The sequence below is a fragment of the Suncus etruscus genome, chromosome 18 (assembly GCF_024139225.1).
Source record: "Suncus etruscus isolate mSunEtr1 chromosome 18, mSunEtr1.pri.cur, whole genome shotgun sequence".
NCBI lineage: Eukaryota > Metazoa > Chordata > Mammalia > Eulipotyphla > Soricidae > Suncus > Suncus etruscus.
Window position 1 is genome coordinate 56,260,802 of NC_064865.1, and position 18,431 is coordinate 56,279,232.

The 18,431-nt window shown below is 45.8% G+C and overlaps 3 protein-coding genes and 4 non-coding genes across 7 annotated transcripts in view; 5 read left to right on the forward strand and 2 right to left on the reverse strand.

The window, feature by feature from the left end:
• The window catches only part of LOC125996117 (histone H2A type 1-B), a 949,462-nt gene that overhangs the window by 319,600 nt on the left and 611,431 nt on the right, over positions 1-18,431 (reverse strand). The window lies entirely within an intron of this gene.
• The window catches only part of LOC125996127 (histone H2A type 1-C), a 363,461-nt gene that overhangs the window by 241,851 nt on the left and 103,179 nt on the right, over positions 1-18,431 (forward strand). The window lies entirely within an intron of this gene.
• Positions 4,158-4,230, forward strand: TRNAR-ACG (transfer RNA arginine (anticodon ACG)). The gene has a single exon. It is a non-coding gene; the product is annotated as a tRNA-Arg (tRNA).
• TRNAV-CAC (transfer RNA valine (anticodon CAC)) lies at positions 4,549-4,621 on the forward strand. Its single transcript has one exon. It is a non-coding gene; the product is annotated as a tRNA-Val (tRNA).
• Positions 10,338-13,968, forward strand: LOC125996152 (high mobility group nucleosome-binding domain-containing protein 4-like). The gene is made up of 2 exons (XM_049765101.1): positions 10,338-10,412; positions 12,282-13,968. Exon 2 carries the CDS (start codon positions 12,383-12,385, stop codon positions 12,653-12,655), a length of 273 nt encoding a protein of 90 aa, XP_049621058.1. The 5' UTR covers positions 10,338-10,412; positions 12,282-12,382; the 3' UTR covers positions 12,656-13,968.
• On the reverse strand, positions 17,672-17,744 carry TRNAK-UUU (transfer RNA lysine (anticodon UUU)). Its single transcript has one exon. It is a non-coding gene; the product is annotated as a tRNA-Lys (tRNA).
• On the forward strand, positions 18,229-18,300 carry TRNAA-CGC (transfer RNA alanine (anticodon CGC)). Its single transcript has one exon. It is a non-coding gene; the product is annotated as a tRNA-Ala (tRNA).

The following is an 18,431-nucleotide window of genomic DNA, read 5'->3' on the forward strand; positions in this document are numbered from 1 at the left end:
ACAGGATTCAAAGTCTGAGCTCACTCACTTGAAATGAAAGACTCCATGAAAATATCTTTCCTTAAGACTATAAAATTAGTCCTCATATTAAGGCATTTGGAGCCAATATCATCACAAACAACAGAGTAACAACTAATATAGCTTTGACCAGCGAAATAAAGGCCCCAGTGATAACTGATTGGATATTTCCTTTCACTATGAACATGTACAAGAAATTCAAGGAAATCAAAGAAGATGTTCAGCTAATCAGAGGCAAGTTTTGGGACCCCCCAGACAATCACCACTAGAAATACCGGTGTGCATTTTTCCTCTTCTTCCATGCCCACTCCCAATGACCAAGACTCCTAGTGGAAAGGATTCACTGTGGCCTCTGATCCAGTCAGGATAGTGGAAAAAGATCTGTGGCTGTGCCACAGGAAATGGGCAAGAGTTTACACAAACATGAAAATTGAGAGTTTCTCAACAAACTGTGCTGCTCCTCAAATGCCTGAAAGAGAAACTGGAAGAACAGAGTGATGGAAAATTTGATGTACCCATCAGGTTTGACTATGATATCCAGTAATTCAATGAAATGCCAATCTAGAGGTATCTGTGAGGAATTTTGTAGATGTGGTTGACTCTAAGGAAAGATGATCTTCTCTTCTGAGGCTGGGTTTTTTTTTTTAATCTTTATTTAAACACCGTGATTACAAACATGATTATAGTTGTATGATTACAGTCATGTAAAGAGCACCCCCCCTCACCGGTGCAACATTCCCACCACCAATTTCCCAGATCTCCCTCCTCCCCACCCCCCTACACCTGTACTCGAGACAGGCTTTCCACTTCCCTCATTCATTCACATTCTATGATAGTTTTCAGTGTAGTCATCTCTGCAACTGCACTCATCACTCTATGTGATGAGCTGCATGTCCTGAGCTGCACCTACCAGCCCTCATCTCTCTTGTCTCTGAGATACTGTTAAAAATGTCCTTCATTTTTCTTAAAGCCCATAGATGAGTGAAACCATTCTGCGTCTTTCTCTCTCCCTCTGACTTACTTCACTCAGCATAATAGATTCCATGTACATCCATGTATTGGAAAATTTCATGACTTCATCTCTCCTGATGGCTGCATAGTATTCCATTGTGTATATGTACCACAGTTTCTTCAGCCACTCATCTGTTGAAGGGCATCTTGGTTGTTTCCAGAGTCTGGCTATTGTAAATAGCGCTGCAATGAATATCGGAGTAAGGAAGGGATTTTTGTATTGTATTTTTGTGTTTCTTGGGTATATTCCTACGAGTGGTATAGCTGGATCGTATGGAAGCTCAATTTCCAGTTTGTGAAGGAATCTCCATATCGCTTTCCATAAAGGTTGTACTAGACGGCATTCCCACCAGCAGTGAAAAAGAGTTCCTTTCTCTCCACATCCCCGCCAGCACTGCTTGTTTTCCTTTTTTGTGATGTGATGAGGCTGGGTTTTATCAGCCCTAATCTGTCAGGGTGGGCCTTAGCCAACCAGTGAGTGGAAAAGCTTCCAAATCCCAAAGGAGGCTTTCCTGAGGAAGAAGAAATTCTAGCTCAAGTTTGTAACATCAAGATGTGCTTCAGATTCTCTTGGTTGCCTGGCTGTCCCTTAAAGAACTTGTTGGCTGCCTCAACCATCCAAATCAATCCCTAGATATGAGTATAGATATAGAATATAGAGATATTCTCTAACTGTTTATTTTTCCTCCTTATTTTTTTTACTCTTTGATTCTGTCTAGTACAGCCACTGAAAAAAATTAGAAATTGGAAGGCTCAGAAAGAAATGTCCAAAATAAAAATTAAAGATATATCAGTCCTTGTCAGGCCCTGAACATGGCAGAGACAAGAGTAACTTGCAAAACAAGGCAGAGAGGCCCGTTTGAAGACAAAGCCTGAAGAGGGCCAATGTTGACAGGGCATCTAGCTGTTGAAGCTGAAGTCTATTTTTTTGCTTTGTTTTCTGGTTACACCCAGTGGTTCTCAGGAATTACTCCTGGCTCTGCATTCAGGAATCACTCCTGGTAGTGCTCAAGGGACCACATAGGATGCTGGGGATCAAATTTAGGTCAGCTCTGTGCCAGGCAAACACGATACCCACTGTTTCTCTCTGCCCCTGAAGCCCCCCCTTTTTAATATAATTTTTATTTAAGCACCACGATTACAAGCATGAATGTAGTTGGGTTTCAGTCATAAACAAAACACCCACCTTCACCAGTGCAATATTACCACCACCAATGCCCCCCCTCCTTCCCAACCCTTGCCTGTATTCGAGACAGGCATTCTACTTCTCTCACTCATCAAGATTGTCATGATAGTTGTTAAAGTAGTTATTTCCCTAACTGCCCTCACTACTCTTTGTGGTGAGCTTCAAATTGTGAGCCAGTCCTTTTGGCCCTCATCTCTATTGTCTCTGGGGATTAATACAATAATGTCTTAATTTTTCTTAAAACCCATAGATGAGTGAAACTATTCTGTGTCTGTCTCTCTCCCTCTGACTTCTTTCATTCAGCGTAATAGATTCCATTTTTATTTTAGGTAATTTAAGGAACACTCTGGAATCTGGCCTCCCTGTCTGAGGTATCTGATAATGATAAAATAGAACCACAAAATAATCCAGTTTGCCTAATATCTGAACATTCAGGCATAACTATTTATGTTTTCAGATTTCTTTCAGAATTCAAGTGCATTATTTAACTTCAAAAATTGGGGTTTAGATAATTATGGTTACACAAAAGAGAAATTTTTTGCTTTTAACAAGGAGTGAATGGTTTGTGAACATGGATGGCAAAAACATATTTTTCCTTTTGACTAACTTGTTTCTAAAATGTTTGTGTTCCATTATAAATATAAAAGAAAGCCATATTTCAGCCCCTTTGATTTTATTCATTGTAGAAAATCACAAATGATTTTTGAACAGACTAGAGTGCTTGCAACTTTCTTAAATATCATTTGTGCTCAATATTGCTTTGAAATCACCGTATTGATTAGATAGCTCTTGCTGGGTTTTGTCATTTTGCTCACTAATGGAGGAGCACAATAGTTCTATATAGTACATTCTTGGTATTTTGAGAAGACATTTCAATGTAACTGGTTTCCTCTGCAATCTTTTTTTATTTTTTCCCTCTGCAATCTTATATATTTAAGTTAAAAAGACATACACATTATGTGATGAAGGACCAAAGTCACTCTAGTCACCAAAGTGCCCTGGAGGTACATAGTACAAAACCTGGTAGAAGAACCCCATTCCTATTTCTTTGTGAGGAATCCCTAAGTATATCTTCCTTGTTTGTGCAGAAAGAACAGAAATGTATTTTTCTAAAAGACTATTGCAACCTTAATGATCAGAAAACAAGCATACTTAACCTCAACGTCAGGCCTATTGTTTGACTCCCCCTGTTTATTTTTTGCTGTCAATGAAAACTTCCTGCTCTATAAACCCTCCATTTCCAGTCCTCACTAAGCTGAAAAACAAACAAACAAACAAAACAAAACGGGGGGGGGGTGAAACAAACCCAGGAAAAACTGTTGCTTGTGCAGAGAAAGCAGGGAGTGTGCCAGCCCCACCTTTGCAAAGGAAGCAAATTCTACCAGGTGCAGCAGGCATCAAAGAGGCTTAATCCAATCTTGCTTAGTAAAGATTTTTGAAATAAAATAAACTTTAAAAGGACGCAGTGGGGGAAGCCCAGCAAAGAAACCAGAAGGTGCCTAATCTTGCAATCCTTGCGAAGTCACTGACTTTGACTGCAAGTGTATCTACCTTGCATGTGCAGAAAGGGCAGACATGTGTGCATTTTTTCTAAAAGACTATTGCAACTTTTTTCTGTTTTTGTTTTTAGACTATTGCAACTTTTATAAACAGTAAACAAGCATGCTGAATTTTAACCTCAGGCCTGCAATATTGCTGGTTCTCCCGGTGGATACCAGCAGGAATGCAGACAGAGGTGTTGGGGGTAGGCCCAAGGGGACACCCTTCTGGATCCTACTCGGTTCTTCGATTTGGAGAGAGTGTCCAGGGACAGAGAAGGCCACTAAAGCCATAAACCAACTTCTTGCAAACAGAAGCAACCCTAGAAAAAGAAGAAAACCAGACGGCGGCCGCCGCCTGCTTTCTGATGAAGGTGCATCCTTCGCGCAGCCTCCTACGTGCAGGGCCAGTGGCGCAATGGATAACGCGTCTGACTACGGATCAGAAGATTCCAGGTTCGACTCCTGGCTGGCTCGGCTGGGCACTCTTTCCTTTTGACTCAGCATCCAGCCGACCTTCCCTTAAGTGCTCCAGGGCCGTAGAACCGTCTGGCCCGGCGCAGTTGCACTTGCCAGGCTTTGAAGAGACGCAGCGCATTTTTTGGCCACCAAGGAGACCCTCGGGGCTATCAGGGTGGAGTCAATTCCACGCCCGGCCAGCAGGAGGCGCTAAGCACAGCGGCGCCACCTCTGACCCCATCCGGGTCACGCCGGGATTCGCCACGAGTGACGTCTATGGGGGGGGCGTGTCCTGTAGCCAGAAAAGGCGGAAGTGTCAAGGTACCAAGCACGAGCGTTTCCGTAGTGTAGTGGTTATCACGTTCGCCTCACACGCGAAAGGTCCCCGGTTCGAAACCGGGCGGAAACACTGGTCTGTTAACCTTTTTTCGTTTTTTTTTTAAATATATTTTTCCTTTTTTCTCTTTTCTTTTTTTCTCCTCTTTTCTTTTCTTTTTCCTTTTCTTCTCCTTTTTTTATATAGTATAGAATACATTTTATTCATTTTTCATTTTTCATTTCTTTCAAGAAAATGCATGCTCTCGTTGACACATAACTGATCCTAATCCATTCGTTTTGGCAAGACCCCCAAAGCAACCTGATTTAGAAAAAGAAAATAGAAAAATGGAAAGAAAAGCTTAAAAGAGATGGAAGAGGCAGGAAAGAAGAAAAAAAAAGTTCAGTAGCAAATGTGGAGATGGTTTTGGAAAATGATTTAAAAATAGGAAAACGATGGAATCGGAATGAAACGTCTTCTTTCTTCTTTGCTCTTCTTGCCCCCTCCTCCCGGACAGAGTCCCGCCCTCCGAGCGACAGTCCCCTCCTTCCCTTCCCGAGCTCCCCGGGGCTGCACGCCGCCCTCATCCCCGCGCGCACGCCTCTCGCACCGCAGCCCCGGAAGCGCCTCCCGCACCGGCCCCGCACCCGCCTCCCGGCGGCCTGGCCTCCCCGCCCGCCGCGCAGCTCGCCCGCCCGCCCGCCCGTGAGTAGCTCCGAGGCCTCGGCGGGACCCCGGGAGGGAAGGGGGCAGCGCCGCGGGGGTCTCTGCTCGCCCCGCGGGCTCCCCCGACGACGGCCCTGCTTGGCAGCGTGGCCGATGGCGGGAGGGGGGGTCCCCCAGGGGAGAGAAGCGCTGGGACAAGGCCAGGAGGGGAGGTGGGGACCCCGAGTCGAGGCCCTGCTGGGGGGAGGAACCCCTCAGTTCCCGGGGATCCAATGCACCGCGGGAAGGGGGATCCGGTGCACTAGGAAAAGGGGGATCGAATGCATAGGGAAAAGGGGGATCCAATGCACTAGGAAAAGGGGGATCGGATGCATAGGGAAAAGGGGGGATCCCGCTTACAGAAAAAAGGGGGATCCAATGCACAGGGAAAAGGGGGATCGAATGCATAGGGGAAAAGGGGGATCCAATGCACTAGGGAAAGGGGGATCGGATGCATAGGGAAAAGGGGGATCCCGCGCACAGAAAAAAGGGGGATCCAATGCACAGGGAAAAGGGGGATCGAATGCATAGGGGAAAAGGGGGATCCAATGCACTAGGAAAAGGGGGATCGGATGCATAGGGAAAAGGGGGGATCCCGCTTACAGAAAAAAGGGGGATCCAATGCACAGGGAAAAGGGGGATCGAATGCATAGGGGAAAAGGGGGATCCAATGCACTAGGGAAAGGGGGATCGGATGCATAGGGAAAAGGGGGATCCCGCGCACAGAAAAAAAGAGGATCCAATGCACAGGGAAAAAGGGATCGATCGAAAAGACAGGCCCGGTTGTGGGGGGGTCGTGGCGCCGGCCCGGGCTCCCCTTCTTTCCTTCTTCCCATCTGCGGGGCTTCATTCCCGCAATCAAGGGGTCCCCGAAGGCCCGAGTCTCCCTCCGCTTGGGCCCGGAGCTCTCTGCGTGGAATAAAGGGGCCCCCTAAGTTGAGAGCCTCGGAGCATGAAACCAACTGTGGATTCGCCCGCGGGGCCTTGGAAGCTTCGCGAAGCCGCTGATGCCTTTTGTCAGATCTGGACTCGGCCCGGGGCTTCTGGCCTCAGGCCTCTGCCAGGCCAGGCCAGGCCAGGGGGCGGATCCTTTGCCACGCTTTGGTGGCGATGGAGTCAAGGCCAGTGCATCCCTGTTGGGCCTCTTGGAGCCATTCCTGTTCCTGTTACTGTGTGGCCATCAGGAGACCGAAGAATGAAACAAATCTGGATTTTTTTTTTTTTTTTTTTTTTTTTTTTTTACCCCCCTGGCTCTGCGTGTTGAGGACTGGAGGAGACCAAAGCCATCTTCACTCAGCCCTAGAGCTGTTGTTGGCTTCTTTGTTAACTCTCTCCTCCTCTCTGTTGGTCCTCCCTGCTCGTAGCTTCTCTGGAAAACCAAATTTTTCTATCATCTAGGCTCCTTGGGGGGTGACATGTGCTCACTAGCCTTTTGCTAAGATATTTTCATTGCAGACCCCCGCCACAGCACTCAGTAATAAAAGTGAGTGAAGATGGTTTCCCCCCCACCTCCACCCCCACGCCCAAAAAAAGGCCAAGGGCAAAAGAAGACTGACAAGAATTGAGACTTTGAGGAATTGAGTTAGAGCCAAGGGTATGCCCTAAGTGAACCAGTTACCAAAGGGTGGTAGTTTGTTTGAAGCCTTTCTCCCTCTCCTGAAACATGGAACATTCTGGCAAGATGCAACAGCTGCCTTTCTCACCTTCTCTTATTTCCTCTCTCACCTGCCCATGGACACCCCTTAAATCCTTCCTTGCAAAGGTTAGAGCGTTACTAACCCCATGCATCTTGCTTTGGTCTCTTCTGCCCTTTAAACTCTCTTGCCTAAGCTTCGTGTCAGTATTTAATTCTCCTTAGTCTGCCGTCCAAGTCCAAGGCCCTTAGAGGCAGAACCACAAGGGGACCCTCTGACCTTGGGATGGAAGCGAAGACCCAGCACTCCTACTTTAGCAAAAGTTGTGGAGCGAAGGAAACTTCTAGAATGTACCTGTGTACATTTATTTACTGGTAGGAGATTTAAATCGGTTAGATGAGGTGGGATTTGGTTTATGGGCAGTGGACACAAAGCCACTATGAAAGAGTGGAAAGGAAATGGAAAGCTAAAAAATTTTCAGAGTGAGTAAAATCTTCTAACTTAAATCTGTGATGCGTCCTCGGACTGAGGTCTTTAGGTTCTACTACATTAAACACCAGGAACTTTCACGGTCTGGAAGCTTCAAGTCCAAGATCAAGGTGTGATGCCCAATTGCTTTCTTTCGGGGCCTTCTTGGGTTCGCCCATTTTGGGTTATCAATAATCTCTTCTTATAACCCTTCATTTATGTTGCGTGAAAACTCACCTGAAGACTTCCTTTGACATTAATTATTCCTTAAAATTCCTTATATCTAGGGGCCGGGAAGGTGGCGCTAGAGTTAAGGTGTCTGCCTTGCAAGCGCTAGCGTAGGACGGACCGCGGTTCGATCCCCCGGTGTCCCATATGGTCCCCCCAAGCCAGGAGCGATTTCTGAGCGCATAGCCAGGAGTAACCCCTGAGCGTCAAACGGGTGTGGCCCAAAAATCAAAAAAAAAAAAAAAAGTCAAAAAAAAAATTCCTTATATCTAAACTCAGTCACAGTCTGGGCTACTGGGATTTGGGGGCTCTCATCTGTGGATTTGGGAGAGGGTCACGAATTCAGCCTGTGACACCTTCCCATTTCTGACAGAAATGTATGTTTAATGCACACGACTGACACTGGGAAAGTCCCCCCAAACTGGTGTCTAAAGTTAACCTCACCCCAAACTGAACATACCAGCACCTCCTTGTGTCTTTACTCCTCATAAGATGGTTTGCGGTGGGTGGACTTTTTTCTTCTGATTTCACTGTTCATCTTGTTTTGAAAGGGGAAAAGGCTCTTTCTGTTGGTTAATGTCAACTTTGCAGATTAAAATACAAGCTTTCACAGGTATCACAAATTTATAGAAAAGGCTGGAGCAGATAGGCCTCTCTTGCGGTGGTTGCTGCTGAAGGAACAATCCCTTTAGACCTGTGGGTTTCAAGCTTTTTTTTCAGCATCCATCCTCTGACCACCAGCCTTGCAGGCTGGGGCTCTCACACAGCTGGCATCCACCAACATGGGTACATAACCACCATTGGCTGATTCTTGGATGTGGCTTTATTAAGCAATTCCATTAACTAATTAATTTGTTAATGCAAATTCTAGCACTACTGTCAAACAAGGAGCTGAGAACATTCACAAGAATTTCTGTTTATGACAATGAGGGATACTGAAGCTCAGAAGGTCAACTCAGAACCGCCTTCTCTGTTAATGTGGTTTTGTCTTTAGGAACAAGGGGGGCTTTTTAGAGCCCCAATACTTCGAAAGAGTGTTCCCAGGTTTGGGGAAAAGGATCTCAGGATCTGTCTTGTTTTTGTTTTTGGGTTACACCTGGCAGCGCTCAGAGGTTACTCAAGGCTCTACACTCAGAAATCACTCCTGGCAGGCTCAGGGGACCATATGGGATGCTGGAATTCGAACCACTGTCCTTCTGCATGCAAGGCAAACAACTTATCACCATGCTATCTCTCCAGCCCCAAGGATATGTCTTAATAAAACTTTTTTTTTTTGCCCTGGTGGTGATCATATTGAAAATAGAGGACCAAAAGTCATAAAATTACTCAAAAGATTTATTTGTACTACACCACCACCACCACCACTACCCACCCACCTACCACCACCACCACCACCACAACCCACCACCAACCCCCCCCACCAACCACCACCACCAACCACCAACCATCACCATCACCCACCACCCACCACCACCACCCACCCACCCATATAAACGAAACAAGAAAAAAAAAAGATTGATTTGTGGAGCCAGAGGATTGGTTGCATGCCTTGCTTGTGGCCAACCTGGATTTGATCCTCAAACACCCCATATGGTTCTCTGAGCCTGCTGGGAGTGATCCCTGAGCACAGAGCCAGGAGTAAGCAAGATCAGTGCATCCAAAAGAAAATTTGCAAGTTAATACGTCTTTCTTTAACATCATGGTGGAATACTACTAATTCTGTGATGACTGTATTTTCTCATTTAACAATTCTTTTCTTTAAAAAGAAAAGTTTTGGGGCCAGACAGTATTGCTGAGAGGTCACTTGCCTTGCACACAGCTGAGCTGGGTTTGATCCCAGACATACCATATGGCCTCGAGAGCTCTGCCAGGAGTTTCCTGAGCACAGAACCAGGAGAATGTCCTGGACACTGGCAGGTGTGGCCCCCAATCAATCAAACAAGAGATCACCCACACATGTACAGCTCAGCATCACCAACATGCCAGGAGGGTGGTGTAGTGTCAGGAATCGAACCTGGGGCCACATACATGCCAGGAATGTAATCTATCATTGAGTCAGAGCCCCAAGCCTCTTTAAATTTTTTGCGGGGAGGGGTTTGGGCCATATCCAGCAGTGCTCAGGGGTTGTTCCTGACTCTACTCAGGAATCACTCCTGGCAGTGCACAGTGGATCATATGTAGTGTCGGGGATGGAACCTGGGTGGACCGCATGCAAGCAAACCTTGATAATACCCTCCCACTGTTTAATCACTCTGATCACAAACTCTCCTATTATTAACAATTTACATTGGTACACAACTAATATTTATGTATTATTATTAGCTAAATATTAGCAAAAATTTATAGTTTACTTTAAGGGATCACACTTTGTAAAGTTCATTTTATTTTATTTGAGAGGAAGCCATGCCATTCTAAGGCAATGCTTAGACCTTACTCCTGACTCTGCACTCAGGAATTACTCCAGGCTGGTTTAGGCATCAGATGAAATGTCAGGGATTGAACCCTGGTTGGCACAAGCAAAGCAAACACCCTACCTGCTGTGTTATCACTCGAGCCCCAACGGATCACACTTTGAATACAGTTCTGTGTGGGTTTTATCAAATGCTATTTTCTTGCATACACCACTACAAATAGTAGCATACAGGAGAATTTTATTGCCCTAAAAACAGCCTCTTCAAATAATTTCTATAAAATGAAGAAAGTGTGTGGTGAGAGTCCCTCCACTCCACAGTTTTCTGGTCTTCATGCATGTGATATGACTTTTTGTCCTCATTATTTGTGTATTTGTCTCCTGTATGTATCAGGTCTCTGGAAGGTCATCGCCTGGTCTCCTGAAAAGCTTCCTGGAGGTGAGTGTCAGGGAATAATCCATACTCACCTCTCCTCAGATGTAGCTTCCAGCCAGTCCACCATCTTCTTGCATTGATCATTGCTGTCACCTGCTGTGTGACCTGTCTTTGACTTGGGGCTTTCAGGACCTCACTGCTAGGGGTGGACCTCAGGGATCTGACACAAATATCAGACTGTAGCTTTCCCACTCCAGTTAAGAACCCCAATTCTGGAAAGAGACAGATGTACAGAATGTCCATTCATGTGCTGCGGCCTAGAGCAGCAACTCACCCTCTGCTTTCCTCTCTCATCTAACGACAGGAAGATCTCCAATACTGGTGCAGAATACTTAGGATACCTTTGCTATTTCCTGCTCAATTTGGAAGCCTTGGCATCTCGTTTTGGTTTGTTTCTGGAACATAGCAAGGGGTGCTCAAGATCCAGGGATCAGGTTTGATATTGGATCAGGTTAGGTGTGTGCAAGGCAAGTGCCCCCTAACAAACTATAACTTTGCTCCCACTTTGGGCAGTAGGAATATTTACACTAGAGAAATAGGCACAAACTAGTTCCACTAATAGTACACTTATTTTTAATTTTTTTTATTTTTGGTTTTTGGGCCATCTCTCGTGGTGCTCAGGAATCACTCCTGGTAGGCTCGAGGGACCAAATGGGATGCCAGGGATTGAACCTGTGTCAGCCACATGCAAGGCTATCCTATCCACTGTGCAATCATTTCAGCCCAAAACAGGTGACTTTTATGCTGTAGTTCTCATCCAGTTCTGATTCCTGTGTTATAAGAACAGCTGTCTCATGTCTCTAGTCCCTGTGTCTCTCCAGACAGACTCCCTTACCCAGAGTTTATTTGTTTATCTTGGGTCTCCTTCTTTCTCCATTCTTTCCTTTCAAAATTCTTTCTTTTGTTTTTTTTTTGTTTTTGTTTTTGTTTTTTTGTTTGTTTTTGTTTTTTGGGCCACACCCGGCGGTGCTCAGGGGTTACTCCTAGCTGTCTGCTCAGAAATAGCTCCTGGCAGGCATGGGGGACCATATGGGACACCGGGATTCGAACCAACCACCTCTGGTCCTGGATCAGCTGCTTGCAAGGCAAACGCCGCTGTGCTATTTCTCCGGGCCTCAAAATTCTTTCTTTAATGTATCAAAATTTGATTTTTTGGAAGGAAGAAAAGCTTTTCTCCCTCTAATACTTGTCCAAACTTTTCGGACCAGAGCCAGAGAGCCAGCAGGTAAGGCTTGCCTTACATACATATAAACCAGCTTTGATCCCTGGCATTCCATATGGTCCCCTGAGCACTGTCAAGAGTGATCCTTAGTGCAGAGCCAGGAATAGTAATACCTGAGCATCGCTGAGTGTGGCTCCCCAAAAAGGAAAATTATAGTCAAGCTTTTCTCTTGGTTTTGGGGCTCCAAATAAAAGACTTGTCCAAATTTTACTCTTGGTTTTGGGTCTATTCCACCTGTGCTCAGGGTTCAACCCTAGCAGTGCACAAGAGACCCTAGGTCACACCCAGGTCAGATGCATGCCAGACAAACGCCCTCCCTGCTGGACCATCTCTGGCCCAGATTCCTTCATATTTACACAGTTATAATCTATTTCTGCTGCAGAATAGTATTCCCTGGCATAGTTATTACCAAATGTATTTTTGCTATTGAAAGACATCTGGTAGTGCATAGGTCTTTGCAAATACCTTGTTATTGATCGCTATAAGCATTCCTGCAGGGTGTCTTCTATGGAACCCCCGCCCCAGAATTCTCCTGAACCACCCCACCAAGGGAAAGAGCTTCAGACAATCTCCCTGTTTTTCACACTTATTGTACATACATATCATGGATATCATGGAAGTCAATGCATTGGTCTTTTTTTCCTTCACAGTACATCGCTTCAGTGTCTTGTTCAAGAACTATTACCAGAGTCTAAGGAAAGTGACAGGACTCTCTGGCCTGACCACATCACCCCAGAACACTGGTGCCACCATGCCCAAAAGAAAGGCAAAAGCAGATGCCAAGGGAGACAAGGTGAAGGCCAAGGACGAGCCACAGAGGAGATCAGCTCGGCTCTCTGCGATGCCCGCGCCTCCAAAACCAGAGCCCAGGCCCAAAAAAACCCCTGCAAAGAAGGGGGAGAAGCTGCCCAAAGGGAGGAAGGGAAAAGCAGATGGGGCCAAAGAAGGGAACAGCCCCGCCAAGGGCCGCTCGGCCACTACAGCACCTGCACAGAAAGCAGAAAGCGCCGGGGAGACCAAGTGATGTGACCCCTGGTGGCCCCGTGTTTGGGGACTCAACTGTGTCAATGTCCTTTCCTTTTTTTTTTTTTTCAAATCAAGTTTTATAGAAATGTAGGATCTTTCTGGTGTTGTTTTAACTTATATTGTTAGCACACAGCACACTTCGTTGTTGTCCTTTGTGGAAAGGGCCAGTACCACTAAAAAGGGCCCAGAAACCGCATTGAAATGGGTCAGAGGATTCTTTTTTCCTCTTGCTTTGAGTAGATGGTTCTTGGGATCCAGGAGCGACTTTTGATGTGTCAGAGCTCCTGGGCTCAGAGCCTGTGGTGACCTGTGGGGAAGCAAAATGTCACACCTTCTTGTCTGACTTGCTGCCAAAACAGAGTGAGGAGTCAGCTGTGGCACCCCTAAAACTGGCTGCATCTGGTAAACAGGATTTGGGCTTGCTGGGGAGATCCTCATGATGGTTTTGCTGGAAAGAGCCAAGAAGTCCAATGTATATTCTGTTCCCTTCGACTGCAAATACTGTAGTTTCCACTCTTGGCTGGGCAAAGCCGTCTGAGGGATTATAAAGGTTCCCCTAACCTTTTGGAAAATGCCCGAGTTTTGTGGCAACAACAAACTTGATTTGGCAGGAGAGGGGGTTTGAAAGGTGTGAAACATCGGGGTTCGCCACCCCTGATTTGTTGGATCAAATGCTTTTGAAAAAGCTGGATCGAGGTTGGTTTAGCAGTGGGAACAGAGGCCTTATTTTCTGGCCAGTTATTAAGCTAAGCTGTTCTATATGGCATTGTCAAAGTCTTATCGTTTTGCTTATTGCATTTGTGAAAAGTATGAGACAAGTGTTTGAGATAATATATATATTTTTTTCCTGTCTGGGTTAATGGTGGTTCCAGTATCATTTTCTGGAATGCTCCTTCTGCCCACTAATGGCAGACACTGACTCCTAAATCAGGGGTGTGAGGAGTTCCTGGTTTTTCTGGCTCACAGGTCAGTTCATTTCACCCAGAGGCAGCCCTGACAGTTCTGAGCACGCCAGCTGTCGGCAAAGGCCTTGGGGGGTCTAGAGAAATCCCACCTTCACATCCAGCAGCGCCACTAAAACTGCCTTTCTTGGGTGTTTCTTGGCTAGTCTTAGGCCTTTGCTTTTCCATACAACGCTGTGAATCAAATACACAAGTATCCAAACAAAAGAAGAATGTTGGCATTTGTATTGGATTTGTATTGAACTTCTCAGACCACCACTTTGTGGTTTCCAGACCATGATCCAGGTATAGCTCTCCATTTAGGCTTTTTCAATGGCTTTCAATAAAGTTTTATAATTTTCTCCATAAATGCCTTCTTTTGCTATATTGCCTTTGGGACTTTAGACATTGGAGGGTCAGGGTCAGCAATGCTCAGGGGTTACCCCTGGCGATGTCAGGACCATATGGGATGCTGGGGATTGAAACCCAGACCTGCTGTATGCATGCAAATGTCCTGTCCCTCTGTAGTATTGCCTTGGAACATTTTCTACTTTGTGATTCCTTATACTTTTTACTTACTAAATCTTCAGCTTTTAGCTATTTTTTTTCTATTCAGCAACTTATACACACCATTAGATTTTCATATCTGTATGTCATTTGGGGTTTTCTACATTTTTCTACATAACTATATATTTTTTACAGTCTTTATATCTTTTTTGGGGGGTTGGGGGAATGGTGACTACTAGGCACTGTCCAGGTATTGAGGATACAGTGAACAAAACGGGATGTTTCTTTTTTTTTGGGGGGGGGTCACACTCGGCAGTGCTCAGGGGTTACTCCTTGTTACTCCTGACTCCATGCTCAGAAATCGCTCCTGGCAGGCTCTGAGGACCATATGGGATACCGGGATTTGAACCACCTTTCGTCCTAGATTGATTGCGTGCAAGGCAAATGCTGTGCTATCTCTGGCCGCAGGATGTTTCTTTCTCCACTGACTTTATTTTAGTAGACAAATTTATGTGACAAGGGGCCTGAGGAAAAAAAAAATGTTAAGTTGAACACAGGTTCACTGACAAAACAACATTTAAAGGAGCTTGGGAACAGGGGTCGTGAATAGGTCAAGCAATGCACAGAGAAGGAGAAATACAGAGGTAAGCGGAGTGATGCTTGGGAGGGTGAAGAGTGATGAAATGGACAGTGGGTAGACATGTTCCTTGAATGCTCTGACCCCCAGTTCTGTCCACAACAAACATCCCAGATGGTCCCAAAGCACTGCCAGGAGTGACTTCTGAGCACAGAGCTAGGAAGTGGGCCTGAGCACCACCAGTTATGACCCAAAAACTAACAAACACAAAAAAACAACAATGAAAAGACAATCAATTCAGGTTAAGTAGGATTACTGAATTTAAAATCCTAGTGTGTCTGTAGCACCAACCAGGTGTATTATTGTTTATATATAAAGGTGCTGAGTTTTTAGACAGAAATATTGCCAAAATGGGACTGGAGGGGAGGCAGAGTGGGGCAGGCACTTGCCTTGCATTTGGCCTGCCTGGGTTCCATCCATACTATATTTGATTCCTTCAGCATTTCCAGGACTGCTTTCTGACTCAGAGCACTTAGCAGAGAGCATGAAACAAAATGTTTTGGGAAATCAGCCTCACCCACTTTTTGATCCATTGGACACAGACATCCAGTATCTAAAAATCCATACATTGATTTTTTTTAATTTTTTGGGTTGGCTGCGTGCAATGCCCTACCGCTGTGCTATTTCTCTGGCTCCCATATTCACTATCCTGGTTAGTAAATAGTTTGAAATAGAAATAGGGGCCGGAGAGATAGCATGGAGGTAAGGCATTTGCCTTTCATGCAGGAAGTCATCGGTTCAAATCCCGGCGTCCCATATGGTCCCCCGTGCCTGCCAGGAGCAATTTCTGAGCGTGGAGCCAGGAATAACCCCTGAGTGCTGCCGGGTGTGACCCCCCCCCCCCCAAAAAAAAATAGTTTGGAGAAAAAAAAAAAAAGAAATAGTTTGGTGGGCTGGCGAGGTGGCGCTAGAGGTAAGGTGTCTGCCTTGCAAGCAGGACCCCGGTTCGATCCCTGGGCATCCCATATGGTCCCCCCAAGCCAGGGGCAATTTCTGAGCGCTTAGCCAGGAGTAACCCCTGAGCATCAAACGGGTGTGCCCCCCCCCCAAAAAAAAAAGAAATAGAAATAGTTTGGACCCTTTGAGGGGCCAGAGAGATAGCACAGTGTGACTGTAGGGGGATTGCCTTGCCTATGGCAGGACTGGGTTCAATCCCTAGTATGGTCTTCTGGGAGTGCAGAGAGCCAGGAGTACCCATGAGTGTGGTCCCAAAATGAACAAACCAAAATATATTTCCCTAGGTTTACCAGCCTTTAAATGAAGAACTCCCACAAACACGGCATATTGAAAGCACACACCCCACCTCCATGCCATGTAGAGCTCAGTTATTTTTGTAATTAAAATAATCTGCTCAAGTTTATGGTGGAGACCTTGATCAAGTTTTAGGAACATAGGGAAAAACTAGAATTCAGTGGGTTCCTTCAGGTATTTGTCATAAGGGCCGAGAAGTGCAGTGCCTAGTTTTAACTGGAGAGTACAGGAAGCGAGACTGATTGGGGAGAGGGGCAGCGACACTTTTCTAAGACAGAATAGTTTGATTTCTCCAACAAACAGTTCTTGAGCTTCAAGTTCTGGACAAGACTGCCCAGAAGACCCTTGGCCTTGCTTGGTCTTAGCAGAGAGCGCTCATTCAGCTCCCACACAGAGAGAAAGCTCCCAATCCCAAGACATGGGGAGGAATAGTCCAAGTGAAAGCTGTTAGTCCCTAAAGCATCCAAACTTGCCAGGACAGACTCAAAGGGACTTTGCAAAAAGAATTTAGCTCTGATGTATGACGTGTGATGGGAAGAACTCTTAGAACATACTTCTGAATTATTTTATAAGTAGAGAAAGCTTCTACCTGAATCTCTGGGCCTCACCACCATTGGGAGATAATAAGCACTTAAGAAAAAAATGTATTTAAACAATGTGGTTTACAAAGTTGTTCATAATATATTTGTTTCTGGCATTCGAAGTTCCAACACCAATTCCACTACCAGAGTCACATTTCCATCTTTGTCCACGGCCTTCCCGAGGTAACAAACTTTAATGAAGATATTTCATAAATGGTCTTTCCAGCAGTCATTCATCACATTGGATCACTTCTTCCTGTAATAGTTTTCTTATGGCAAAAAAAGCTCTACTTTATATTGAGGCTGTGTAGGTGAAGGCCCTCACTCACATAGAGACAAACATGCTTCTGCTAATACCGAGAAAGCAGCTAAAGTGCTGTCTCCCTTCCCCTTTTTTGTAAATGTTTTGTTTCTCATTGGTGATGTTTTAAAAATCAAATCAAATCATACTGTTATCTTTCCAGATTCATCAGGATGAAATTTCTCTTTTGGGAACATTTCAAGTGTTTTCCAAGTGGCTTCCTCCATCTTAGAGATGGTGTCTGTGCCTTTCTAGGTGTCCAGGTGACTCGAGTCTTGGATTCTTTTTATACTAAGTGCATTTAGGGAAAGTGGGGTGTAGGTAGGTTGTTCAGCATTGCACCTATTCCGCGGGGGCCCTTCACCTTCATGATCCCCTTTCAGCCCAGTGGGACCCGGTGTCGGGAGGAGAAATAGATCTTGAGGAAAACTCTAGACCCCAATATATCAGATATATTTCATGTGGTAAGGTGAGCAAGTGGTAGGAAATTCAGGCAACTCTAATTTACTCCGGAGGCCTACAAAGGCGTTGGTCCAGGTGTAAGTAAGGGAAACTTCAAACTGACAGTCGTGGCTAGAAAAAAAAATGGGCCCTGCAGAGAACTGTCTGAACCTGGGTGTTGCAGAGCTGAGCAAATCAGGGAAGGGAAAGGAGGCAATAGAGAACAGCTGGGCTCGGTTATTTTTCAGAGTTGGATACACTATTTTGGCGAGAGAGCCCACTGCGCTTACTGAATAAATGATTTCCCAGTTGGTATCTCTGCGATGTATTTCAGGTTCGTCAAAGAAAAACAGGACGCCCGAACAGGGACTTGAACCCTGGACCCTCAGATTAAAAGTCTGATGCTCTACCGACTGAGCTATCCGGGCTCACGTTGATGTGTATGGCCACACAGACTATAACCAATAGATCGCTCGACTCGCGGCATTTATACTAAAGGAGGCTGACTCGTGGGTGGGTGGGCGGGCGGGCTTGTAGGGGGCAACTGGACCCTCTTTTAAGTGTCGTTTGGACGCCTGAATAAGGGTCGCAGAACGGAAGGAGGGCTGATGATCTTTCTGCTGCGACAAGTTCTTCGCATTCTCCGGAGGAGAGGCAGGAAACCTCGCTCCTTTGCACGGGTCAGGTTTGGGTGGGACAGTGTCTCCTTGGGGATGTGGGTTTGCGTGGCTCTTCGGTCTCCAGCAGATGCACCGTTGACCCTTCCGTGTCTTTCTGGACGAAGCCGCTGGATTTCCATTTTTGTCGAGGCCCAGAGCGGCTCAAGAGAAGGGTGCAAAATGAGGGGAAAGAGAATTTGGGGACTGGATTCAAAGGACTGGACAGAGCAGGAAGGCCCCTGGGCCCAGGGCTGGGGATGTAGCTCAGTGGTAGAGCGCATGCTTCGCATGTATGAGGCCCCGGGTTCAATCCCCGGCATCTCCAAGTTGTTTTGCCCCTCCCGCAGTGTTCCCTCCCACCTATGTTATGTTTTTCCTATTATTTACGTTTTCCAAGCCCCCTTTCGTTTATTTCCTCCCATGTTCTGTTGGAGGTGGCATGTGGGACTAAATATG